Source organism: Epinephelus lanceolatus, chromosome 4 (assembly GCF_041903045.1).
Source record: "Epinephelus lanceolatus isolate andai-2023 chromosome 4, ASM4190304v1, whole genome shotgun sequence".
In the NCBI taxonomy this organism is placed as follows: domain Eukaryota; kingdom Metazoa; phylum Chordata; class Actinopteri; order Perciformes; family Serranidae; genus Epinephelus; species Epinephelus lanceolatus.
Genome location: NC_135737.1, coordinates 23,774,104 through 23,800,910, shown reverse-complemented (window position 1 = coordinate 23,800,910; position 26,807 = coordinate 23,774,104). Strand labels below are relative to the sequence as shown.

The window sequence follows — 26,807 nt, the reverse complement described above, 5'->3', positions numbered from 1 at the left end:
ACCTGTATTTTCTCAATAATCTGAAATATTTCCACACTGCTGATTTATTCCTGAGTAAATAAACATTATCTTCATCATCTGTCTCTCGACTGCTTGCCATCTGTCTGCTGCTGTTTGACGGTGACACAAAATTAAGTAAAAGCATAACCTAAAGATAATGATACAGATCAGTGTTTTCACTTTGCATCGTTGATCATTGAATCGATATATCGATCCAGAATGATGGATCATTAGACCCCTAGTATTAAGCTGCTTGTATAAATGACCTACATGGTCATATTTTACAGGAGGACAGTCTGGGTAAAAGTACAATGTTTCCTCTCCTTTTAGTAAAGTTCTGATGTGCACTAACTAGAGAAATATCTCTCTCCTAAGCAGTTAAATACTCCACTGTGTTTGCAAGCTAATTGCAAACCTTGACAGTCTGCTGTTCGGTGCAGGGCAGAGAGCATACAGTGGGTTCTCACTGCATTTTTAATGAAAACAGCTGCCGCTGGAAACAATGCTAATGAGAGCGGTGAGACTGAACCAAAATCAAAACAGTAGATCTGTGGGCTCTGTGAGGCTGGGAGGAACTGCAGAGCCAAATGATCATTCTCTATGGCTTCATGACAACACCTTTCACACACAAGTCATTTGGTCTATTGTTGATATAAAAATTGAGTATAGCAGCTTTAAGTAAACTGTGCCTTTCTATGATTACAAAACTGTCCAATGAAAACTAATGATGGGTGTGATATCTGATCTCTTATAGGATAAACACCCCACGAATAAGATTTATGATACTCTTCATTTTGTTATACAGTGTACACTAAGCTGTTTATAAAAACATGAGTTTATATTCATGTGGATTAAACAGATCATCACTTTCAGGCCTGCATAATATGTTTATTCATTAAGTATACACAGTGTATTTTCAACCATCTTTCACATGTCATATTCCCTGTGAGGCTAACATTAACTCACAAAACGCCTGAGTTTAAATATCTGATATAAATATTATGCTTTGATTCCAAATGTGCAAGATTAAAAAAATTCAACATTCAGTCCTGTTGAACATGGCTCACTACTACAAACACAACATGAACATTTCTGACAGCTGACACAGTGTGATCACAGTGTGCTTGGTGCCAAGTTTGTTACCAAGTGAGCCATGTAGTGTCATTACAGCAAGAGTCCCAGGGGGAAAGAGTCAGCCCGCCTATCAGACATGCTATTACTGGAAATGGCTAAATATTTTGCTCTCCCAGGCCCTCAGTGGTAATTGCTGTTTAGGCTGGCAACACAGAAGAAGCACGGCAAAATACAGGCTACTGCGAGTTTCCATCTGCGTAAAGCTCTCATACTAAATTCAAGTCAGCTCACCTATTTAGGGAGGAGAGCAGGGAGGGTGGATGTTCATCTGAAATGAAGGATAAATGGAAGGGAGAGCAAGAGGAACATGAAAGAGGGTTTGCAAAAGGAAACAGTGGAGTGATGCGGGGTGACAGAAAAAGAGAGGCAAAATAGGAATTCATTATTTTCCCGGCTAGTCTGTTGGACGGCTGATAAGAGAGTTCAATACCAGCGGAGATGCTCATCAGAATCACACGTGCTTTGTGTGTGGTGGTCTTCCTCTGAGCATGTGATGAGCCTGGAATTGGATGAAGCAAAATAAAGAAACCAATGAATTTAATAGGAGAAGAAAAAAAACTATAGCCTGGGCACAGAGGCAGACAAAGAAAACAAAAAGATGAATGAAGGGACAGACACATGCAGATGAATGGATTAACGGAGAAGATAAAATGGGGCACAGGAGCTTAAGACACACGACTGTCAAAGCAAAGTGGAAAATAATTTTCCCACAAACCCACTAATTTGTAAATTAAATTTTTCCTAATGAGACAGATGCATTCTGGTCTGAGTATGTTAATGCAGCTTGTGGTCTGATTTTCATCGCCCAGTGCTGCAGCAGAAACCTGCTCCTGCCACGCTTAATGAGAAAGACACAAGCAAGAAACACTATTAGCCACCCCGACTCTGATGGTGATTGGGTTGTCAGAGGAGCCAGCCAAGCGGGATGCAAAGAAATACAGGTCAGAGCCTGAGACAAATAGAATTTCTTTTCTGTGCTTCACACTTGTCATTATGATTACATCTGGGACACAAGGAGAAGTGTTACTACATCCAATCAGTTTCTTTTTCAATGGGACTAAATCCACTGGTGCAGCTGAGAAACAACAGGACCCAGTGGGCTTGTTAAAGTTAAGCAAAGTATTTCAGCTGTAACTCTCAAGTAATAATTTAAAGTGTCTGCAATAATGTCACGCTTCTATGTTCATTCTTTTTTCTGTTCTGCTTTTTTTTTTTTTTTTTGTACACACTTGAGGCCAAATGAGGCAGGATGTTTTGGCCTGGGAGGCAGTGATCCGTAAACCGCACTGAGTGAGTGGATGGGAGCTACAGAAGGTATTTTTTAACTTATCCTTATCTAACTTCCACACCTGGAAGCATGTGCAGGGCAACACTGCTTCCCTCAGACATGGATTGGTTCTGACTGGGAACACCTGACTCACCAAAATCTGTGACAGCGTGAGCAGAGCAAGTGAAAGTCAGGTCAGGTTTATCCATAAATAATTCTCATCATGCAGCAGGGAAACAGAGGGACTCCATTATCTTTTCATTTGTCTTTATTGGTAGAAATTGAAATGTTCTGTATGACTTGTTTTTGTTTAAAGCACATCTGTGTAACTCTTGCTGAACAGCAGTCACTGTAGCCACAAATAACAATCACTGGGGATGCTAAAATATAATAAAGCAGTGGCATCATAAAGTCATAGAGTGAACAAAGGCAAATGTATCTAAAGTTTACTTCATGAGTCACCATTAACTGGTCATACCAGACCAAATGTGTTACTCTTTATTCAAGATCCCCAAAAGCCTAGTTCACATTACATGATTTTCACCGCGATTTTGACGTCGCAGAGGATCTTGAGAGCCACCTTGGGTCGGAGGTGAGTCGGCAAGTAGTCTGCCACGACGAGTCCTCATGTGTGAACAAGCCTACGAGCAAGTCGCCCCCTCGTCTGTGACTGGGACTGGATATCTGGCATGCTAGAAAACTGGAGAAGTCTGACCCGACGGACAAAGAGCATAAGCCAGTGAGAGGCGGGATACGTCCCACGTCAGCATGCAGGAGGATGGAAGAAATGTGAGGACAAGGGTTGCCACTTCCCAGGTCTGCTTATTAGCCACGACTTTGGGCTTGTTTCTAAAGTGGAGTTGGTTATCCTCTATATACATCCATATAATAAGTTATTTAAATGCATGATAGTATGTCGGACTGCAGTCGCTTCTTTTGGGCTTATTTCCATAGCCCTGGTTGCTTGTTTCTCTCCCAAGATCCGGCAACACTGACAAGCTGGCCAGTGAGCAACAACAACAATGGCGGCATCCACAGGATCACGGGGATCCCGGGGATCAAAATATATAAAAAGAATATCCATGCCTTTACGATGTGTTGTCTCCAAGTTAGGTGACGTCACCGCGTTATCTGGGGCTCTGTCGGCGAGGGCTCGGTGGAGAAATCTTGGTGTGCACACACAGGTCGTAACCCAGTTGGCAACACTCCTGCTGACAGAAACACACGTCGCCAGGTATGAACAATCAAAAGATTACGACAGTCTCCACGACGCAAAATCAGGGTGAAAATCGTGTAATGTGAACTAGGCTTAAGTTGTTGCAGCACCAATGGCTGCTCTTCCTGGGATTCACACAAAATGCAAAAATGGGACAAAACATTAAATTATAACATCGTGGACAATTTACAACATAGACAAATTTAAATAAAGCCCAAACAAGAGACAGCAGTTTTTATCTCACATTTACAATGTCATCACATCAGTAGGTCATAAAAGGAAACCAACAGAGCCCATAATCTGGGCTCACAGGCCAAATAGGGTTGGTTAAAAACCATGGGAGTGTAATGACTTGAGCAAGGATGGTTGTCATTGTTTATCAAAAGTTACATGGGCACATTTTGGGGTATCGGATTGGATACAGGTACTTACGGTCTGATTTTCCTTTCTCTCTCCACTAACTCCTGTTGTTAGTGTCACAGTGTCTGCTCATTCATACAATATATCCTCATCCACATACATCATATGATATCTAATGAATTACCCAAGAATGACTTTACATACTTTAATGTGAAGTTACTGTAAGGTTTAGGTTAGGCTAAGGAAAGGACACATGATGGTGAAGTACCTTAAATAAACTCAAAGTTCAATTGGTTTGAGACGGGTCTGAACACCAGGTTAAAGTCCTGTATTGTCTGACCTATCCACCACCCGAACCTGCCTTCCTAGGCAAACTTTCACCCTCCTTCTTTGCTCCCATCAGCGCATTGGTCACATGATCGCAGTCTCCCTAATTATGTGGATCAAGCTATGCATGAGTGCTATGAATAACTGGCTCATGATTATATGGGTTATATATGAACTGTGATGCATTGCTTTCCATAGGTATACATACGAACAGTCTGATTCATAACATCACCTGAGGCTGAGGAAGATCGTGTGATCCCATACAATAAGAGGCTCCAGAACAGCTACTAAAGGGACCTTAAGGTTAGATTGTTTGGTCGACTGCTGTCTCTTAGTTTAAGAATGAACTTAAAAACTTATCTTTTAGCCAACATGGTCAGACAAAAATGTAAACATCTACAATTTCATGTAAACAAGGCAACATCCCTCTGCTAAGGGAGACCGTGAGATATGATTGAAGGCTCCAGAACAAGCACTCAAAGGATCCCAAAGGTATACTCTGCATAACTGTCATTTACTGTTTGTAAACACGCTCGCCAGTGAAAGTGAATGTAAAAGCCAACCCCAGATTCACTCTTGTTTGGCATTTTGCCTGGCTATATTTGCATTTTTTTCAATGCTGTGTCTGTGATTTTCAAGGCTTCCTCTTGGATGCAAGCAAGTTCCGACCTCGCCTGTCTGCTGTGCCCAGAACAAAGCAAAATATAGGCAGAGAGCTGGTCTGCCCGTTGTACTGACGGCCGATAATTTTAAGTCTGAAAAATTTCCCACTGGGCCAAAAGCCCATTTCTCTGATAGCCTGTTGTCCCAAAAACAATTGCCCATTGCTCCAAAGTCCTGAATCTCCAAAGATACACACTCCCTGCAGTTAGACAACCAAATCTGCAGAAAAAAAACGTGTTTCATTTCTCATCAATGCTGTGGTGAGTGGGTGGTTAGCTTTCGGTGAAAAAAATACAAAAAATGCTTAGTTATATTTAGGAAAGGCTTATACTTTGGCTTAAAATACCCACATTTGGTGGTTCAAACTCAGATTAGTAAAAAACACCTGCAGTCTGCAGCTGAAATGCAGCTGGGAAACTGAAACTCACTGCAGGAACCCAGCAAGCATTTTTTGGTTTAAAAAAAACGTCTAATAGCCGTCTACATGAAGACCTGACATCTAGGCTAAATCACGACTGAATTTGGGCTGTCAGTGAAAATTTGGTAGACGTCTAACCATAGCCAAAGTGTAGACGTCATCAATTATACAGCTATGTAGAGACCATGTCCAAAAAATGGAGATAAACATATTTTAATTACTGTTGACTCTCCACATGTGATTGAATATCATACTGCACGCCAAGATAACTTAAAGAATATAGATAACAATAAATTGTTTTTTATCAGTCTTTATCAATCCCATTGGGCCACATAAGAACTCTAAAACATAATGCTTCCTAATTTTAGAGATCTTCACTCAAACACAACACAGTGTCTGAAATCCCTTTTTAAAACAGGCTTAGAAATTAACATCACACAGCAGCTCCTATGACAGGTTGAGGTACACTGACCTCGCCAATGTCGCGCCAATGTGCGCTTAACACATTCAAATTAATCTAACAGTGAGCGTCCAGCCGTGCCCAATATGTCTCTGTCCCTGTCAGCCTGTGGGGCAGAAAATGGAGGTCAGAGCCAAATAGGATAGGGTCCTTGGCAGGAAATGTAATGGCAGTGAACATTTCTTAGCTCATCCTGCCTTGAGACTTTGAATATTACATCCCTGCTGATATAAGAGAGAGCAGATAAGCAGGAGCACTCTAAACGTCGCACGTCACAGTTTCTCTTCAGCTAAGTTTTAGGAATGAGTTTGCAAAGTCAGAATTCCTTCAGAAATCTCTCCTGATTGAAGTCTTTGTCTCAGTGCCAACAGATGCACATCTGCTGTCTTCGCAGAAAAGATAAACCACAAGGGACATATTTCATCACTCTTCTTGTGTTTGTGTTGGCAGATGTACGCTGTTAGATATCTTGAACTGATTATGTACAGTGAGTCGTCATGCTGGCAGTTTACAATACAGTGATTCTCAAACAAGCCTGTACATTTGAATGTCTGCATCTGTTGTGCAAATCAACACAGAAGCAGCATAATCTTGGTTCAGTGTACTCAAATGTTCATCTGTTTTTACCTCACTTCCTTCAAATATTTTAACGTTAAATGATTTGACACAATTGGGACTGGTACAGTTACACAGTGGTCACTTCAGATTTGTGAATATAAAGAGTTGGTACCATGCAACTCTGTGTTGAGGAAGCCTCTGTAACTGAAATGTCAAACCAACTGTTAGCTGACTCACTGCACTGCATTTGTATTTGTAATATTTGTGCTGTTTTTGTATGATTATTTTTCAAATAAAAACAAATTACTTTTTGTTTTTACACCAAAATTACTATATTATTTCTGCTGTCTTAAATTAAATACAAATGTATGTAAAATGACAATAATTATCTGTAATTAAATACGTAGCTTATTACTGTATATACAGGTTTATGTCACTACAAACAATTTAACATTTCAGAGTGTCTATTTGCACCCAGCTGAGGATAGTCACTAGTACTACGACCTTTAAGGTGCAGACATACCAAACCGACATCAAAGAACTAGCAGCGACAAAACCCAACTGTTGCGTCGTCTACGTCGCCTCACGTCGCCTCACGTCGCCCTGTGTCAGTTGCATTTGAACACACAACAAAGACTACATCTGACGGCCAAGTATCACATACGTTCTGTGCCTGCGTGAAAGAGAGTGGAGTGAGAGAGTTGTACATAGGGGTTTCCTATCTGTGCAGCCGAGCACTGCAGCACCTTCACGGACTATTACATCCAGACGGTCCTGGTGTTTCCTCCGCAGGCTCCACTTCACTCAGCTGTCCAACAAAGCTGCTGCTTTTTTCCACTTTAACCTGAATAACAAACTGGGGCTCGGTGCTCCGGTTGGATCCAAACGGACTAGCTGGGAAGCTAGTGGAGGCTAACTGGCTGTGCTTCCCTCTGACATGCTGTGGCTAACGCTCCACTAGCCTCCCAGCTAGCCCCGCTTTGTTATTCAGGTTAAAGTGGGAAAAAGCAGCGGGTCTGTGGGGCAGCTGAGTGAAGTGGAGCCTGAGGAGGAAGCACCGGTTAGCCCCGGTTTCACTACAGGCAGATTCACTTGCTACAGGGACGAGGAAATAAAACCTGAACAGCCAATCAGAGTGATCTCTCTCACCGACAAGCTCCACCGTCGATTCAACATGCTCAATCGGCTGAAAAGCCACTGACGCCGACACTGAAGTGCCGATGGTGCGGGACACACCACAAAAACTAGGCTGACAGACGTTCACCGACGGCCCGACTTTGGTCGACGGCCGACCGACGGCTTGGTGTGTCAGGGCCTTTACATGCCAAGGTCGTAGTGATGAGGATTAGGCAAAAAAAGGGTCATGGTTATGGTTAGTACTGCTAGTAAGGTGATGTGGTATAAAGAACAATAGTGCACAGATATGTGTTGAATGAAGGGGTTAAGCACTGGACTTACACGCAAGAGAGTGGGGTGTGAGTCAGTGTTGGCGTATTTAGTTGATATATTATTTTCAGTTTTAAGGATGTACAAGGCTGCTGATTGCACACAGTTTACATAAACTTCAGGAGAACAGCGGAATAGACCGTTTTGTGTTAGTGTCATATTTTGCCATCGTTGGGACGGCCAGGAATAAACACCTCAGTGTAAACAGCAACATTGGCTTTTTACACCCCAGGTGCAAATAGCAGAGTTGGCTATGGACACCTTAATGTGCCAGCAACATCTGCCTTGACATTTTTATTTGTAATTTTAGGTAAATCTTATCAGATTCATGTTTATGTATACTTTTTAATTTTGAAGTTTCACAGGAAATAAAAAATATTATCACTTAAAACTAAGAATTACTATCAGGTTTTCTTGGTGCTATCTAATGTGTTGCAAACAAAATTAGGCGACTTTGTGGCTTTTTTGGTCGTGAGTACCAAGCAGTAATCTTTACTCAAACAAAGGGCCTATTTTGTTTTATTGCTTAACGCACCATGTTTTCTTAGATCTAAATGTATTCTAGTGATATTTGTCATTTTTGCTCCATGTGGTTGGTTTGGTGGGATATTGGGCATACTATCTGCTTAGTAATGCTTTGTTGTACACTTCCTGCAGTTACTTGATTATTTCCAAAGACAGTCCCTGGAACGAGACAGTGCATTTGTTAACTAGAATAGATGGTCTGAGACAGCACACATAGTAAATACCAGCTTTAAGAAGGAACCAGAGGCATAATGTTGTCACGATATTATTGTGCAGATATATTGTTACACAATCTGAGATTTGACACTGGATAACATTTACATATATATCATGCTGCAACCATCACTGCGTATCTGTATATCACAAGACATACCAAAGAAAATGAGAAATTATTCATTTCATTTCACAATGTTACTGGTTTATGATAGTTTATTTGAAATAAGCATGGAATTTTGTTATAGATGCTTTTGACTATTTTTACAAAAAAAAAGAGAAAAAAAACATGACAGAGATGAGTTTGCTGTTTCCAAAGGCCTATTAACAAATGGCATTAGCAAATGAGAGTTCCTCTACAAAACAGGCATATTTCCAAGGTGGCAATCACTCATAAGGGCCCATTCTTCACCCAACACATTGTTGGAGGGCCCACTCTCTCTATGGACCCCCCTGCCTCACGGGCCCAAGTGCAGCAGCACTGCCTGCACTGTCTGTCACCCTTTTTAAACAGGAGTTGTGCAAATTTACAGGAAAGCCCAATCAGTCTTCTTTCAGCATTGGCAGTATAAAAACAAAATCGGGGAGTGCAGCAAAATGCTGCCTACCTACTTTTGTTTATACAGAATGCGCCTTTTTCGGGGCAATGGGGGGGCGTGAGCAAGTAACAAAACGTGTAGCTCAGCGTGTGACGTAAACAGTGACATGGGAGGGAAACTGCGGCTGGTCAGTCCATCGCAGATTCTCTCATAAGTCGGCCCGTCGTTCACGGTTCCCGTCATTTGGCCTCTTCGTTTGCAAGGGCAAGGAGGGCGCGCAATTCCTTGTCTCCCTAGTTGCTCATCTTTAGAGTGTCTGTCAGGTTTGCATTTCCCTCTTGCCACTAGCTGCTCGCTAATTCCTGCTATCAGCCTTTTCCTGTTTATCCACCACCAGTGGGTTGCACGTGCGGCATCATCATCAGCTCCTCCCACAAGTCTTCAACAGCCCCTCTGTTGGCGGAAGGGTGCCACGTTCTTTTTAAACCAAAAAGGGTTCTGCCAATATGACTACCCTACGAGGCGGAAAATTGGGCACCTCGGATCAACTCGCCAATCAGTGTAGCAGTGTAAAAGGGGCTTATATTTACACTCCTGGATGAAACCAGTACAGAAGTAGTATTGTAGAGTTTGGAAGTAGTTAAATTCTGAAGAGATTTCCTTTCCACTGTAACCATTTTCCCTATAATTAGCACCACATATGGTACCTTTCTAAGACATCATTTTTGCATTTTTGAGTTCCTTTCTAGGAAATGATTAGAAATTACAACTCGATTTAATTGTATGTATACGTTGCTTCCCTGATGTGTTCTATTGCTTCAAGATTAAAAATAAAGTAAGTTGTTGAGGAGTTTCATGACACACAGGCCACCACGCCATACTTAATTTAATATCTTGTGGTGGGCCATAATGTTACAATACTAAGTTTATGGCCAACATTTAATTTTCTGTCTCATTAATAGCATCCATTAGATTATTGCAACAGCCTTGGCTCTTCCTACATTTTTAAGATGTTTGGCATCACAGTATAATTAACTTAACCTTTGGCTCTCTCTCCCCACAGTCCACTCCCTTCACTATTCCTCACCATCCTCCCCCTGTCTCCTGCCTCTGCCAGCGTCTGTTTTGTCCTTGGCCGTGTCGTGCACATCCGGCTGTCTGTCTCGGCCTTTTAGAAGACACAAAATGACCGTCTCAGTGTAGAAAACAGTAATTTATTATCGGCTCCTGCCCTGTCCAACCTTCTGCCGTTTTTGTTTTAATCAATGGCTCCCCGACTCGTCACAATTGACAGTCATTGTGGAAGGATGTTTCATACAAAAATGAATTGCACTGACAAACCCATAACCATGACATATCACTGTCCATTAAAGCTCTGCCCACTGCCCATTGAAACAAATTTCTTCTCAGCACACTGCTGTATCACTTCAAAACCATTATGAAATCATTAGTCTCACTGTGATTTGGGAGCTAGTACATTTGGGGGGGGGGGGCACTCAATACTCAAATGCCCCTAAAAACAGGCTGATTCGCAAGTGCTACCATCAAGCATCCCTAATATGATGGGTAAGTTACCTGCAGCCACATATTCACCCAGCGACCACAAATAGTGCTCACAGGTGTATAAAACCTGTATAAAGTTATGTCTTTATTATGTTTTAGTCAACATATTCCCATCCCAACTCGTTAAATATTGCTGCTTTGTCTGTGGACTTTCACATTGACATATGATCACTCCTGCATCTGATGTTGATGTTCCCGGACGCTGTGTCAATGTTTGTCACACGCATTATGTCTTTCCAAGTAACACTTCCTTTTTTCCAAGAAATGCACAGTTTCTGCACATTAAATACCTACAGCCTTTTTCAAAATACACTTACAACATTGGTTAAACACCTCATATTTACGTTTATTTACTTGTGCAACAAAAGCACGTGGTTAGGTTTAAAAAAAACAAAAAAAAAACATCATGGTTTCGCTCATGAAAGCAAACACAAGCTCCCAGGTGACAGTTGTAGGTTGGACCCATTTATTAGTATTTGCTCAACTGAAGGCAAATTACTTTCAAAGAACCAGCATTGGCGGTTAGCCACCAAGAGTAGCCACCGGGACTAACAACAGTCTATGGGACTAACTAGCTTACTGCTACTTTCGCTTTCTCACTGGAAGTTGCGCCTTTAATCATTTCTTCAGTAGTGCCCTCAGGAATAAGGTGGATAGGGACTTTCCAGCTCCTTGTATTACATTGTTACTGGCGACATCACAAACTGCCGTTGATCGGTGCATTCAGTAACACTACAAAAGGTGCCTTTGTGCATTGGTATCTTATGTGGATGTCCACTGATATAGCACCATGATTCAACAACTTTAGTTGGTGCATCAATAACTGCTGCCACCCAGTGCATAGTATACTGCCCCAAAAGGTGCTTTCGCTCAGCGTTCACCCTTGAAGTGAACACGAGCTCCAAGGTGAAAGTCCGGGGTATGTCGGACCCCTCCACCTCCCCTCCTGCCTGTACTATAGGGACTTTCCAGCTCCTTATGCTGTTACTGGTGACATTACAAACTGCCACTGGCTGGTGCATTTCATAACACCACTAAAGACTTATACGGACGTCCACTGACATAGCACCAGTATTCGACAACTTCAGTTGGTAGCCGCTGCATCAACAACTGCCTCCGCCAAGTGCGTATTATAGTGCTGCAAAAGGTGCCTTCGCTCAGCATTCACCCACAAGCTCCCGTGTGAAAGTCCAGGGTATGTTGGACCCATCCAACTCCCCTCCCTTCCACACTATAGGGACTTTCCAGCTCCTTATATTACATTGTTACTGGCGTGCATTTCATTACATTACAAAAGATGACTTTGTGCATCCATATGTTATGTGGACGTCCACTGACATAGCGCCAGTATTCGGCAACTTGTGCGTATTATACCACCGCAAAAGGTGCCTTTGTGCGTCAGTATCTAACTCCCAGATCACTGACAAAGCGGAGGTATTTGATGAGTTCAGAATGAGAACGGGCTGTTGTAGTTGTCAGATCGCCTGTGTGAAGTTCAGTGTCAGTCATTTAAGCTACACTGCATGTAATTCTTATGTAGACAGTAGCCTAGTTAGTGCATTGGTATTGTATATTGTGTATTCAAAGGCTAAGTGGCAGCTTTTATTACCCTTTAATGTTGACTCAATGGCTAAAGCCCTGGGCTGGTATTTCTTGTTTTCCTTTAAATAATATAATAATAATATCACTACTGTCTTGCACAAATCCACACATATACATGTTCTCGTAACTTAACAGGGATGCAAAATAAGAATTCTGTGATTTTACTCTTTCTAACCAGAACAGAAATGGACTCATCTCGGCTAATATTAATATTTCTACACCAATATTCTGCACGTGCTGGCATGTCAGATCTGTTTAGGGTCCAATAAGGGGAGGGAGGAACATAAAGTGCGCGTTTGGAGACGGGAAGCTGCTCAGTGGTTTAGTGTGGTGCGCACCTCCCCTCTCCATAGTGCGAGGAGCCTCCTCTCGCTTTACGGAGGAGCCTGCTGCTTGCAATTCCTGCTCTTCGTGCCAGAGCCTGCAGCTGTCTCTGGTGCGTCCCACTGCCGCTGTTGTGGGAAATCGTCGCCCCGCGTGACGAACCGACGGCGGACTCTTTTCCCCCTTGAAGTGTCAGCGTGAACCTGAAGGATATCGCAACTTTTCAACAATTCACAACACAGTAAGGAGGCTGAATGAAGACACCTGACAGCTCGTAACGCCCCATCCGCGTGCTGACTGAAATCTTTGCAACTGTGAAGGCTATAGGAATGTGGAATACAAGTCTCTCTCAGCGGTGAGTGTTGTAATACGTTTGTAATTCCTGTGTGTGTGTGTGTGTGTGTGTGTGTGTGTGTGTGTGTGTTACACTGCGCGTAGGCATTCCAGAAAATCAAGTTTGGAGCTCAAACGTCGAGTATCCGCATGACTGGTTTTTCCATGCAAACACCATTAAAAACGGATAAACAAACAACTATGTGACAGAGCAACACACCACTGATACATTCAACCTATTATCTGTGTTTAAAGCTGCACTTAACTACCAAAATATAAGCTTAAATATGAATTATGTTTGTCCCTCTTCTGCAGCAACAGGACCTGCTTCTGCCCCTGACACCATGACCACAGACCTGAACCTGACCTATATGCTGAATGTAACAGATCTCCACAATCACACACGAGGATGTTCCCTCAAGACAGGTTTCCAGTTCTACTACCTGCCCACCGTTTACATCATGGTCTTCCTCACGGGGCTGGTGGGCAACAGCCTGGCCATTTGGATGTTCGTGTGCCACATGAGACCGTGGAGCAGCATCTCCGTCTACATGTTCAACCTGGCTCTGGCTGACTTCTGCTACGTCCTCTCGCTGCCCTTCCTCATCTTCTACTACTTTAATAAAACAGACTGGATATTTGGGGATGTTCTGTGCCGGCTGCAGCGGTTCATATTCCATGTGAATCTTTACGGGAGTATTCTGTTTCTGACCTGCATCAGTGTTCACAGGTACACTGGGGTTGTGCACCCGCTCAAGTCTCTGGGCAGACTGAAGAAGAAAAACGCAGTGATCACCAGTGCGCTGGTGTGGGTGGTGGTCGTTATAGGTATATCCCCCATCCTGTATTATTCCAGGACTGGTTTGAAGCGTAATGCAACCACTTGTTACGACACCACCACTGAGGATGAGTTACCTGGTTATTTTATCTACAGCATGATGTTGACTGTGTTCGGGTTCTGCATCCCCTTTATTATCATATTTTGTTGCTATGGCATGATCGTCAAAGCGTTAATCTACAATGACATGAACAACGCGCCCCTGCGGCAGAAATCCATCCACCTGGTTATCATCGTGCTCGCGGTCTTCGCCGTCTCCTACCTGCCTTTCCACGTGATGAAGAACCTCAACATGAGGGCCAGGCTGTACTTCCAGAGCCCCGACATGTGTGAATTTAATAACCGCGTCTACGCCACCTACCAGGTGACGCGAGGGCTGGCCAGCCTCAATAGCTGCGTGGATCCTATTCTTTACTTCCTGGCTGGGGATACCTTCAGGAGGAAGCTGTCACGGGCCACTAAAAAGCCCTCAAGGAAGGGGGACAATGTCCTTCAGTCCAAGAGCGAGGAGACGGCTCTCAACAGCCTGGCTGAGTATGTGGAGAATGGGGACCGGAGGCTGTGACAGGGCACCTCTGTGTGCCCGGTCATGGGTGTGGATCTCTATTAGCTTTAGAAACCACGATGGACTTTGTACTGAATAAATAAATGCACTGTGTGGACTGAAGGCTGTGTGTAAAACTTCATGGTCGATAGTTTGTAGAACTGTAAGATAAATACATTTAACCCTGTGATAACCATCGCTCGCTTGCAGCCTGTCGATGTTGATAAGCTATTGTACTGTATCGTCCTGTATTGTACTCTAAATGTCACAGCCATCACTCTTCATTCTTACTGAGTAGTCACTGTTGCTTACACTCTGGACAAAATGAACATTAAGATCAGGCAAGCTGGGGAAATAGGTTTCCCTCCAAGCTATAATGTCCCGTTCATCAAATTTGTTCTGGAGAAATAGGACTGAGAATGGATCGCACCTCCTCTAGCCACTGAGCTGATGCTTAATCAATAGCTATTAAGCAGGTGAGAGCTTGTGGTTAGGGAAGTGTACCTGAGATGGCTTTTTAGAGGAAAAAAAGTAAATGCACTGAACTTGAGACTGCTGCATGGATGTGCCGTGTAGACATTGCAATGCACTATGACCGGGGACTCTCTGCTCAGAGGGCTACCTATCACTCCTCGTTTCGTTCCCCATCTATTACTGACTAGGCGAGGAATGTGGTCGTGTAGTTTTTCATGTTGACAGCTCTGAGGTTAAGGTCTGAAACGGCTCTGTTACCACAATCTTTCTCTCCTTGTTAACGTGTTCAAAAAAGAGAAGGTAAAACTTACAGTATTTTTTGTGTATATGATAATACGATGAATGTTTTTTTAAAGGTGTGCTGTACAGGACATTGTGATGTTCCAGACTGTGTTGTTAACTGTTTTGTTCAAGTCAGTATCACTAATCCAGACCTGTAGTGCATGAGTCCGGTATCAAATCACCATCAGTGAAACAGTGACTAACCACAGCAGGTTCTAACCATTGCAGTGTTTATTACAGCGTAGGAAATAAATAATAGCTTCTTAATGAGTATAAACGACACACACTCACCTGCTTTGTGACTCCAACATATTGAAGACTTGTTTGTATGAGATACCTCAAATTAAATACTGCACTGTGTCCATTTTGACAGGTGGCCATTTCTCTTTTGCATCTCTTGTATTCACTCTGGAGAAATGATTGTGGAGCTCTCACCATGTATATTTCACCCTGGATTACGTAGGTGTTTGATGTCTGTGCTAATACCTTTGTAAATCTGTAATGTGGTCAGCTGTTGTCAAGAACGGAAGTGAATCACCTGTACAGGATATTTGGGGCCACGTGTAACTTTGTCAATAAATTTTTTATATTTAAAACATCCCAGACAATGTAGAAAAGACTTGCATACTTTATTTAAGATGGTGGCTCATTTTAAATCTATAATTTATCGCATTTATGTGTGAGTTTTTGTGTGTGTGCCCGCTGCACGTGTTCCTAGCTGAACGCATGCATGGCTACGAGTGACCAAACACTTGGTTGTGAGTCGTTCGTGCAGAATTGTGTCCCTTCGCCGCTCCTCTCTCTCCACGCTCCTGTTGACTTTGTTTTTCCAACACAGCCAGGAGGAAGCGAAGGGACGAGGGAGGAATAAAGAGTGGCACCTTTTACTCCTGGCTTACCCTGAGACAGCTTTTGTGTCTGTCACAATGGTGTGGGGTTATTGATGCAGACAGGGGTGTGAGGCTGTCACCAGGACCCCAGGGCTGCGCTGTGTTGTGGGCACAGGAAACCAACCAACCCTCTTCCTCCAAACAGAGCCCATGAATACAAACGGCTTTTGATTTCCTGGCTTTGAGGTGCAAACTGCATAGCTGGACTTGGCAAACGCATGCGTGTGTGTGTGTGTCTGTGTGTCTGTGTGTCTCTGTGTTGGAAAGCCTGAAGGCAACTCAGACCTTATTCGAGTAGGTGGCTGTTGTAGCCGTTATTTCCCTTTGTTGGTCAACGGTTGTTTCATTATCAAAAGAAAGCCCACACTGTGACATGCACACGGACCACAGGAATATTAACGTGTATGTATATCGGTTTATTTGTAGAACATATATCCTGTGTGCTCTGTGTACACATGATCACATCAAAGGAAGATTAGATTCAGCCAGGGCCAAAAACCGAGCCAGCGTCAGTGCTTTTGAGCCTGAGTGTCAAATCTTGACTTGCAGAATGTGGGCTGCTTGCCAGTGTCTCCTCCCTCCCTTTCTTAGCCACCTTTCACCTCTTTTCTCTCACATCATCCTCTCTTTATTCTCAAATTCAAAATAGCCCTTTCTGAGCACCTTCAGGGGAATACTATTTGAATAAGAGACAGGAAGAGACAGAAGGAAGAGTCGAGAGCACAGAGTAATGGCAGCTTAGGAGAACAAAGTTTGTGTGTGTGTGTGTTTGTGTTTTTTCCCGAGGACACTGTTGGTGGCAGGGGGCCCCAGTGGGTAATCACAGTGAGGACAGCTTAACTAAACCACCAAGCTTTGTTTTTGGAGATTTACAGTGGGAGTCGGCACGACCGCATCCATCACAGGGGCACCGATTGCTTGAGCCAGAAACTACGGCTAACCGCACAAATACCAAACACAATCAAAATGTCAGCTTTTGGTCTTTGGTGAATAACCTGTGGCACAAACAACCATAGGACAGAGTGATGAGTGGTGAGGTTATACTGCAGTGTTCAGTGGGTCCATTAACACCATGTGATTTAGCTGCAAAGACCACATGGGCCGTTAAAAACTCCCATGAAAGTTCCCATGCTGTTGCTTTATTGTAGTGAATCATGCATTAACCAGAAACATTATGAGGCTTTATTCTCTGATTTTACATGTAACATTACACATGTGCATGATTTGGTTTTGCATTACACAGTACTAAGTGGAAAACAGCATGCACTAGAGGCTTTGCAGAGCCTTGAGAGCCATGCATGAGGTGGGAGTTCAGTGTTTGTACACAACTTGATGCAATTTTTTAGAGGAAGTCACACAGTCATGTACATGCTTTCCAGCTGTAGTGGTTAAGTAAGCAAGTTCGCAAAATATTTTTGTAAAAAAAAAATAGCAAACATTTAAACCAGCTGTATGTGCAAGAAAAGATCTGAGAACAAACACTGCTGGTCAGGTAAGGATAGCTCGCATGTTACTGACAGCCTGGTGACGCATGCACAGATGCAAACAAGTAATGCCTATGTGTGTGTGTGTGTGTGTGTGTGGGTGTGTGTGTGTGTGCGTGTGTGAGAATGTGTGTGTATGTACATTGAGTTGTTCATCAGAACTCACAGATAAGACGTTGCCTGGCAAGTTATCTACTTGCCAGACCAGCACAATTAAATGCAGGTGCAGCTGGGGAGAGAGTGCATGCAGCTGAACACAAACATTAACAGTCAAGCAGAGTAATAACACAATTTCACAGGTTTGATGAAAGAAGTCAGCGGAGACTAAACTGTCCCATTATCACTGCTGAAGCTGGTCGTCAATGTGTGAAGGCGGGACGACACGTAGTCTTTTAATAGACCGCACAGATGAATATGTACTTAAATGTTACATTGTTTGTTTACTCTGAATTTGCAACCAGCGGTGGAAAGTAACTAAATACAATAAGCCAAGCACCTTATTGAAGTGCACTTCTGAGGTAGCCTTCTTTTACTTTACCAGAGTATTTTAATTGTATGCAACATTTCAGATATATTATACCTTTTACTCTGCTCTGAACTATTATTTTTGCAGAATATACTTTTAAAACATATGAGAATATGAAATGGGATTCGTATATATTTGTATATATATATATAGACTAGATCCTAGCTCTTGGCAAGAACCTATTGACAAAACATATTAGACCTTAAGAGAGCTCCTAAGGTGAAAACCCGGAATCCAGGAAGATGACTTATAAAGGTAATCAAGGGCCCTGAGTTCCCAAGCTGATGGTCGGCCATTGGTCAATATTTGGCTGTTGGTGAGTGTCTGGCGCCCTAGTCTTTGCAGTCTGCCCTGCACCATTGGCACCAGTCAGCTAAAATTGCAATGAGATAATTATACATATATATTTACATATATATGTATAATTAGTGCCTCTGCAACCAGCAGTAACATGCAAATGCTTCTTACATAGTAATGCATTAGTAATAATAATTCCATTGTATGATATGTAATGATGTACCACCGAAAGAAGCAACTTTGTCTGCATCGTAGGTACTTTTATACTTTTGTACTCACAAGTATTTGCTGATAAAACTGACAAGTAAAATTTGAATGCACTATTTGTAACTGAGTATTTACTTAAACAAGGGATCTCAGGTTACAAAGCTTCTGAGTACACAGAGCTACTCTGATGACAAAACTAGATAAACATTCAGAGAGTTTTCTAAAAATTTGATTCACAAAGCACAGTAGACCTGAGGAGAGCTCCTAAGGTGAAAAACTGGAATTGGAAGGAGGACATCCCATGGTCCACAGTGGTCAAAGGCAGGCTGTCAGCGAGTGTCTCTCGCCCTAGTTTTCGCAATCTGTCCCTCATCGTTGGCCCTAGTCAGCCCTTGTTGGCTATTTTTTGGCTGATTCAGCATGTTGAATTGGCACAGTAATGGGCGGACCCCATCGGAGAGAGAGAAATCACATGAATTGGCAGTTCAGCTCAGTGTATGAGAAGAGGAAGTGAGGAAAGCAAACAAATGACTAAAGGATAGAGGGTGTAAGTTCAAAACCAACTTGCTCTATAAGACTTTTTTTTGGCCGCTGGCCTGTTTGCTAGCACCTGGTAAATACCCTTTGTTCTAACAACATCAGGTTGTGTTGTTAATGTGCTAACTCTTGAATCCTTCTTGTTGTGCATCTGGTTTCACTTTTTGAATGATGAATACAGACTGTCACTGTCTGCTGGTATGGAAAGTGATTTCCTCTCACGTAGGTGCAGAATGTACATGCTAGTTGGCTTCTTGGCCGATGCAACAGTCAAACTTCATCACCACTGGTTCTTTGATGTTCATTTGGTGTGTCTGGGCCTTAAGAGTTTCTTAAGAAAGAGATAAAAATGGTAGGAGAAACATTCTCCAAACGCTGAATGACAGTAAGTTAATAAAATACTACAGATTAGATGGCGCAGGGAAAATGTTTGTGGTTGATCTCATTACAGATGCGTTCACATCTCCCATCCGACCCAATGACGATATAACGCCAGAGATGAAAGTGATCAAAACATTGAGATATGGAAACTGAAAAAATACAACAGTGCAGCAGTGATGATTTGGGTCTGCTGAAACTCTCCATCAACACAATGATCGCACAACATCACAACACTTTCACAGTTTCATATTTTAACGCAATTCATTTCATTCCCACTGGGTCTGCACACCTAGCAGACTCCCCACAGGCATGTTTGTAAAACCAATCACATCTTTAAAAGGGAAAAGTTTCTGTCCCGTCATTGAGAAGTTGCCTAAATCACTCCTTCACTAGGACTCCTTGCTATTTTTTTAGCGAAGTTAGGGGCTCTCAATGTTTGTGAATATGGCCCCAGAATACCTCTTCACCACTAGATGTAACACATAAGTCAATGTATGATTTATTTATTAAGCACTTTGCTTCACAATAAAAGCATTAAACATAAAACATTCAACGGGTAGCATTGTAACAAGCACAAAATAGAGTTAATAAAACTAATATAACATTAGCATAAAAGTACAACACATGTCTAATAAAGATCATCCATTCCATTGTGTTATAAGTCAAAAGCCAAAACAATACTGCCAGGATAACATATATATATAGCCATGCAGCGTGAACGATAGCCCATCAAAGATACAGATGACCCCAAGGTGTGGCTGCTCTTCACAGTAAAAGCCATTTGAAATGATTGTCTTCAGGGCAGTATGTTCTCCGTCACCTGGTGCTGGCCTACTTTGCTCTTGTGAAATGACTTCATGTTCATCATGTTGTCAGAAATACTGTACATGCCCCGGCGTTAAAGCTAAACGTAGACCTTGATCTCAAACCTGTATGGACATGAAAGGACAAAATGAAAAGTCTCTGCGACTTTACAGCTGGTGTAAGCATAATAATTAATGAGAACTGTCGTCATTATAAACTCTATGGCGTGCTGTAAAGTCATGCTTATGGTTTGAGCCACTGCCAGTAACAATAATATTAGACTGGCATTGTAAATAAGAAGTGCAGGGATTAGATGGGGCTTGAAGAGGAAGTTGGAGAGGGTGTATGAGAGAGAGAGCACTGGCTGTCATATTTCTGCTGTCATAAGGTTTATGATCAATATCTGTGCAGCCACTCCCGTCTGGCTTCTTGTTGATTTTCTGCCGCTTCTTGGCATCGTCATTGATCATCTTGAACGATCGGCTCACCGGCTGACATCCACTAACCTATGTCTTTGATTTCATACAATGGGGTTACAATGATGTGATGGAGCAGTTTGACCCGCAACGAGAGGAAGACGTCTACGGTTTGGACTACCGTACCAAAATTCGAAATCATTTTGTCATAATCCTCTAACTCTCATGTAATATACTGTATACTTTTAGTAAAGGTAAAGCTCTTCGCCCTTTTACAGCTATCAGAAGAGGCAGTTTTGCAAACAGACCGATGTGGCTGGGTGACTCAGGCAGAGAGAAGACGAGCTGGCTCGTGTGATAAGAGTTATGAGATAGGAAGTGGAGCTCTGAAATGAACTGAGGTTAAATAAAAGGATGCCCGCTGCTTGAGAGGACAGAGAACGGACAAGATAAGGCAAGGTGTGAGAACAAGAAGCTGAGAACTACGGCGATACCAGATGTGCCGTGGGCATATAAAAAGCTGCGGGAGAAAGAGAAAAGAAGTATTAAGGAAGAAAAGAGTAGAGCTAAAAATAAAAGGGCACATGCTGTTCTGTGCAGTATACGTATAAGATACTGTACAGAGGTAAGTGAAGGATGAGAGAGGAAGACAAATGGATCAAGGTCACAGTGTAAAATAGAGAATATTTGTTGAGAAGTAAAGGTACAAACAAACCCTTACTTAATGTAGGTTGCAGGTCAGGCCGATCACATCTATAACTTTATATCATCTGCATGTGTTTAATATCTGAAGCTCCTTTCTCCAGACCTGAAAAGTAGAATATGTTTATTTGTGTGTCTGAATCCACACTGAAATCAAAGTGAGACCAAGGGTCATCCATCATGACGCCAGAAAGGAAATAGTTGAAATAGTTTCTGGGAATACTTCTCGTACTTTCTGAAACAAAATACACCCATAATTAAGTTAGATTAGAATGGATTTAAGGCGTCACTGGAAGGCCTTGCTGTGAAGACAACTGTGACAAAAAAAAGACGTTTTTCAGAAGTATGAGACAGTATCCTTCCTTTTGAGCTCCTCGCTCCCTGCAGCTTGTCTGCAAGTTGTGAAACTACTGTAAAGGGTGATGAGCTATGCACTCCACTGAGAGTCCAATGCTTTTATTAGCTGGCAACCCGTCAGTCTGCTCGCTGCCCTGCTACAGGCTGGATGATAAATCTCTTAAGACCAAAGTTTATGTACCGGCACATTACATCCACCGCTCCGTATTCACAGTGTGTCAGCGTGTGTGTTACAAAGAGTGGGAAAAAGCTTGTGTGTGTGAAAGCAGGAGGGAACAAAATCTTTGCAACAAGCGGTGTGTAGGCATATCTATATATACAGCAGGTGAATAATGGAACAAACATCACCATATATGCCATCAGAGGAAGGAGAAGGGTCGTCTCTCGCCTTCACAGGTTCACCGCTCCTCACTGCTTTTGGTTCGCTGTCATGCAGGTCTGTGTGTGGTGGGAACGACATGAGTCTCTGTTTCTGTAAGGGGGTTTGCAGATGAACTTGTACACACTCTATGATTCAACCGTGCAACCGACCATGAACATTCATTTTTGTTAAAGGTATACCATACAGAATTTTCCTAGTGCAGTCTCTAGGGCTGCCCCTGACTAAGAAGTTTCCTAGTCAACCAGTTTTTTGGGTGGGGCAACACAATGGTTTGAGTTGAAGGTGTGAGAAAGAATACTATCAGTAACATTGTTAACACTGTGCTACATTACAGAGAAATACAAAACCGTACTAATGACCCTTCATTAATATAGGCCTATATTTTATCTACAAGTGCACGTCACACACTGAGCGAGCCGCCTGTTAATGACGCTGTCGGCAAAGCAGTAATGATTGTGCTAAGTGGCTAATGGGCATGTAGCTACTAACATGTTTCAGATGATACGTCATGTTTGTAGTCGACCAATGAAGATGAGTTTACATATCACCTTGGGTTCGTCCTTCACCTTCTCAAAATGATCCCACACTTTGGATTTCCTGCCCGACATGTTATTAACTAGCCTGTGGAATAACCGCAGGTACCAGCCCTGGAAATTAGAGGCTGTACATATGCTGCGTCTTTAACTGCCTGGAGAACGTGATGTTGGGCGCTAGGTGCTACTCTTGTGCCTTTCATGTGCCAGCTTTCAAGAGCACGGCAGCAGGTTGTCTGAGATTGTGAAGCAACCTTAACAAGCATCTGAGTGCAGAGCTGTAGAGTGTAGGCCTATCATCTGTGGGACAGATGTAAAGCTCTGGGTAGCCCTGCACTAACATGATCAACTTTTCCGTATTTATCAGACTGATATTTACGGAATAAAGGAAAGATATCTGTCGGCTGTGATTGGTTTGTAACGTGTCTCCTGTCTGACTGCTGAACGTGGCCTCTTCCTGTGTCTGTCCTTTCAAATGAAATTCCCACATGGTCCAGTCATATAGGTTTTGATTTTGACTAATATTTGGGTGACTATTAGGGGGCAGCCCTAATAGACTAACACAAAAGTAATCAAAGTAATCAGAGACCCTACCATCCATCTGTATTTTCCTATTATGGTCTTATATTGATGTGGTTGGGATGTTTACGGGCATGTAGCCCCCAGCCAATAAGAGTGCTGGTTGTAATTATATAAGAAGCTAGCGACCGGGTAGTAACATGCCAGGTAGCATGCATCCAAGAGGAAGCTACAAAAATGGTGGACACAGCACAAAAAACAGGGGTGGAGGGTGAAGAGTGACGCAACTGTAATGTTCCTACAGTATAGCTTGCAGTGTACATATAAGCAGTGCAGGGATGAGGGGCCAAGTTTGAATGTTTTTTACACAAACAGTAAGCGATAAGGCCCTGCACAGCATGCCTTTAAGATCTATCTAGAAGGGTGTTAATGAAACCACTCTATAAGCTTGTTCTCCAGACTTTATGGGTCTATTATTATCTTAGAATGGTCGCTCTTAAGAAAACCAATAAAAGCTTGGGAATCAATTGCATGCCATATTTACTGGCCATTATACAGCCCTGCAGGGCACTCATCAAACTGGATGACTCTTGTGAAATGGTCTCCAAAAGAATCAGAACTTTGCCGCAAATATTTCAATTATTTGTCTATTTAAATATTCATAAATAATCAACCTCAAACCAGTAAGAAGGGCTTGGAAAAGAAATGAAATGTGGAAATATTAAAATAACCAAAACATTTCTAATTTGGGGGAAAAAATGTGTGTTCATTTAGGATTCATCCATCCATTCATCCATTTTCATCCGCTTATCTGGGGCCGGGTTGCTGGGGCAGCAGGCTGAGCAAAGCGCCCCAGACATCCCACTCCCCAGTGACGCTTTCCTGCTCCTCCTGGAGGACCTGAGGTGTTCCCAGGCCAGATGAGATATGTAATCCCTCCAGTGTGTCCTGGGTCTGCCCCGGGGCCTCCGACCAGTGGGACGTGCCCAAAACACCTCCAGTGGGAGGTGCCCAGGAGGCTTCCTGATCAGATGCCCGAACCACCTCAACTGACCCCTTTCAGTGCAAAGAAGCAGCAGCTCTACTCCGAGCTCCCTCCAGATGTCCGAGCTCTCCATGCTATTTCTAAGGCTGATCCCAGCCATCCCACGGCATTAACTTATTTCGGCCGCTTGTATCCGCATAGGATTCAGTCACTCCTAATTCCTAATTAGAAGTTGATTCAGACGGTATATTTTCAGAGCCTTTCAGATAATTGCTTAAGCCAGGATTGAGTCATGAGTCCAAATTGCCACATGTCCAAATTATTTGTTCCATAACCATTGTGTTCTGAGTGGTAGCTATGGCCCTAAAGACAAAGGTGTATACCCTGGTGTAACGTGCACAAAAAGCGGAAAGGGAAATTAGGAGACTTAGGAACCTTTATTGTCTTTTTCTCTGCTGCTCCAAACTCATTTGTTGCACTGCGTATATTTCATCGACCTGCCCTCTGACTGAGTGAAAATGGAGCAAAAGAGCATCTGAGCTCATATCTAACTCATAAATGTGCTATGAGTTGTCGGTGTTTATTTTATTTTCTCACACAAGCAGCTGTGCAGCCACAAACAAGTCTAAACATTTTGAAATCCTCTCTCTGTCCATCTATGTGATAATCTGGCACAATAGCAACACGCTGGACAGTCGGTCAGAATCTGCAGCTGCAGGCTGTTGAACTTTTGATGACACCGGACAATACATAATTAGCCTGTGTTTCCTGTTGCTTCACGATCACGGTGGATTATGAAACACACGTGAAATGGTAACAGTTTTTGTTCATTAAAAACAATCAATCACTTCCTGTCTAGCGTGGTCTGTTTGCGTACGTAACTTCTGCACCTTCTTTGTTAGTTACTAACAGTCAACTGTTAGTAACTTTAATGCAGACTCATTTTATACACTACAAAACTGATAAAAAAAATCTTAGTTAAGGTCTTAAAAATGCCTCAAAATCTAATTAACAGCTGCAGCTTTGAAAACTCACATGAAAAAGCAGTGATAGCAAATCTCTTTTAAAGCTGACACGTGGTGCTAATTGGCGTTTAAGTTTGCCTTTGTAATTGTGATTTAGCTTCTTCAAAGTTAACGACTTCAAAGTTCCTTTTCTGTGCCTCCCCTGCTGCATCACTTCACTCACCACCACCCCTCCATACTGTATGTGTGGAAGCTGCAGATCCCAGCACATGCACATCGACAGAGTGCACACTGTAACATCATATTCTGACTTGTGAGTGTTAATGATCCACCATGGTAAAGGTGTTATCAGGAATCTAGCCTCCTGTTGGAGGTGTGTTTAGACAGCTCATTAGATAGATAGATACCTTGCATGCTTAGCGGGTGACTCTCGGATGTTTAGCTTTTTTATCGCAGCTGCATTGTTAGTTTGGGTGTGTTTAAAGTCCGAAAAGTGCCAACGGAAGGTCGTAGCATTTCCCATTGAATATAAATATAGAGATATAAATATTTTTGAGCTCACACACAAATGCATTCACACGATACACATGCACACACTCCTCCATTATCCATTAGCAGAAAGAGGTGATCAGCAGTGGAGTGCCTTCTACTCTCCAGAAAATAGCTGACAAAAGATTTTGCCCTCTAAAACTGCTGCACTAACACCTAAGCACATCTACGCTGTGAGAGTTAATCAGAGAGAGACAGCCGGACAAAATGAAATTTGTATTTTTCCACATCCAACACACTTTGCATTACCAATTTCAACTCTGACCTCTCCCTCTCTACCATAAATTCACCTCTCCTTCCCCGACGTCCTCTAGTGATAAGTCGCTCTCTCTCCAGATGCCTCCACTTCCTATTTCGCCTTTCCTCTTTTCTCTTCCCCATACAGCCTCGTTGTTTAGATTCTATTATCCTGTCTTGCTTGGCTGCCTCACCCTATTAATCCTAGCAGTTCAGTGTGTGTGTGCGCGTGCGTGCGTGTGCTTGTCAGTGAGTGTGTGTTTATAGATGTCTGTGTAGGCTGTAAGTGGTGCCAGTGTGAGTGTGTAGTGGCTACCGCATGGCTGCAAATGATTAATGGTCCGGTGAGGTTAGGTGAGGTGCATCATAGCAGCACGCACAGACACATGCACCGACACACATGTATAAACACATATACACGCACGCACACACTCACCTCGCGCAGGTGTCCTGGTAATATCTTGTCAGGAAGGGTTTTTTCTATCAGGAAAAAAAAAGAGCAAGGTTGTGTCTCTCTGAGTGGATTGTGTCAAACAGAGAAGTGAAATGGGGATGTAGTTAAAACAAAGTGGAAGTGATGTGCTCGACAAGGAGCCACGGGTCATTAAAGAGGATTTTACTGTAATTGTGAAACTACTGTTGCTGACCGTAACAGCTTGAAATGAGGTGAACAAGAGAGACAGTTATAAAAAGAAAACTGCATGAGACAACAGATTTGCTCTACACTGCTTGTACAGTTTTTCTGCACTCAACTTTTAATCCCTCTGTTTGGGATTCCCCTCGGGGCTAATACGTGTGTGTGTGTGTGTGTGTGTGTATGTTTGTGTGAGAGTCTGTAAGATGATCTATTTGTCCTGGATTCCCTGCTAAACTTAGCTGAGTGACTGTGGTCATGACTGAGTGGTCATCAGCGTGGTTCACTAAGCAGGTCTTGGCCGTGGCCAGGCACT

The 26,807-nt window shown here is 42.8% G+C and overlaps 1 protein-coding gene and 1 long non-coding RNA gene across 2 annotated transcripts; one reads left to right on the top strand and one right to left on the bottom strand.

Annotated features, from left to right (window-relative positions):
- Positions 1-12,773: 12,773 nt before the first annotated feature.
- Positions 12,774-15,703, top strand: p2ry1 (purinergic receptor P2Y1). The gene is made up of 2 exons (XM_033630580.2): positions 12,774-12,970; positions 13,264-15,703. Exon 2 carries the CDS (start codon positions 13,293-13,295, stop codon positions 14,349-14,351), a length of 1,059 nt encoding a protein of 352 aa, XP_033486471.1. The 5' UTR covers positions 12,774-12,970; positions 13,264-13,292; the 3' UTR covers positions 14,352-15,703.
- A 4,244-nt stretch (positions 15,704-19,947) lies between these two features.
- On the bottom strand, positions 19,948-26,373 carry LOC144462857 (uncharacterized). The gene is made up of 4 exons (XR_013491030.1): positions 26,294-26,373; positions 22,036-22,125; positions 21,350-21,436; positions 19,948-20,337 (listed from the first exon to the last, which is right to left on the bottom strand). It is a non-coding gene; the product is annotated as an uncharacterized LOC144462857 (long non-coding RNA).
- Between the last annotated feature and the right edge of the window lie 434 nt (positions 26,374-26,807).

What these genes read in the sequence shown, in the direction of transcription:
- p2ry1 (XM_033630580.2), top strand. Translation starts at nt 13,293, where the DNA reads ATGACCACAGACCTGAACCTGACCTATATGCTGAATGTAACAGATCTC.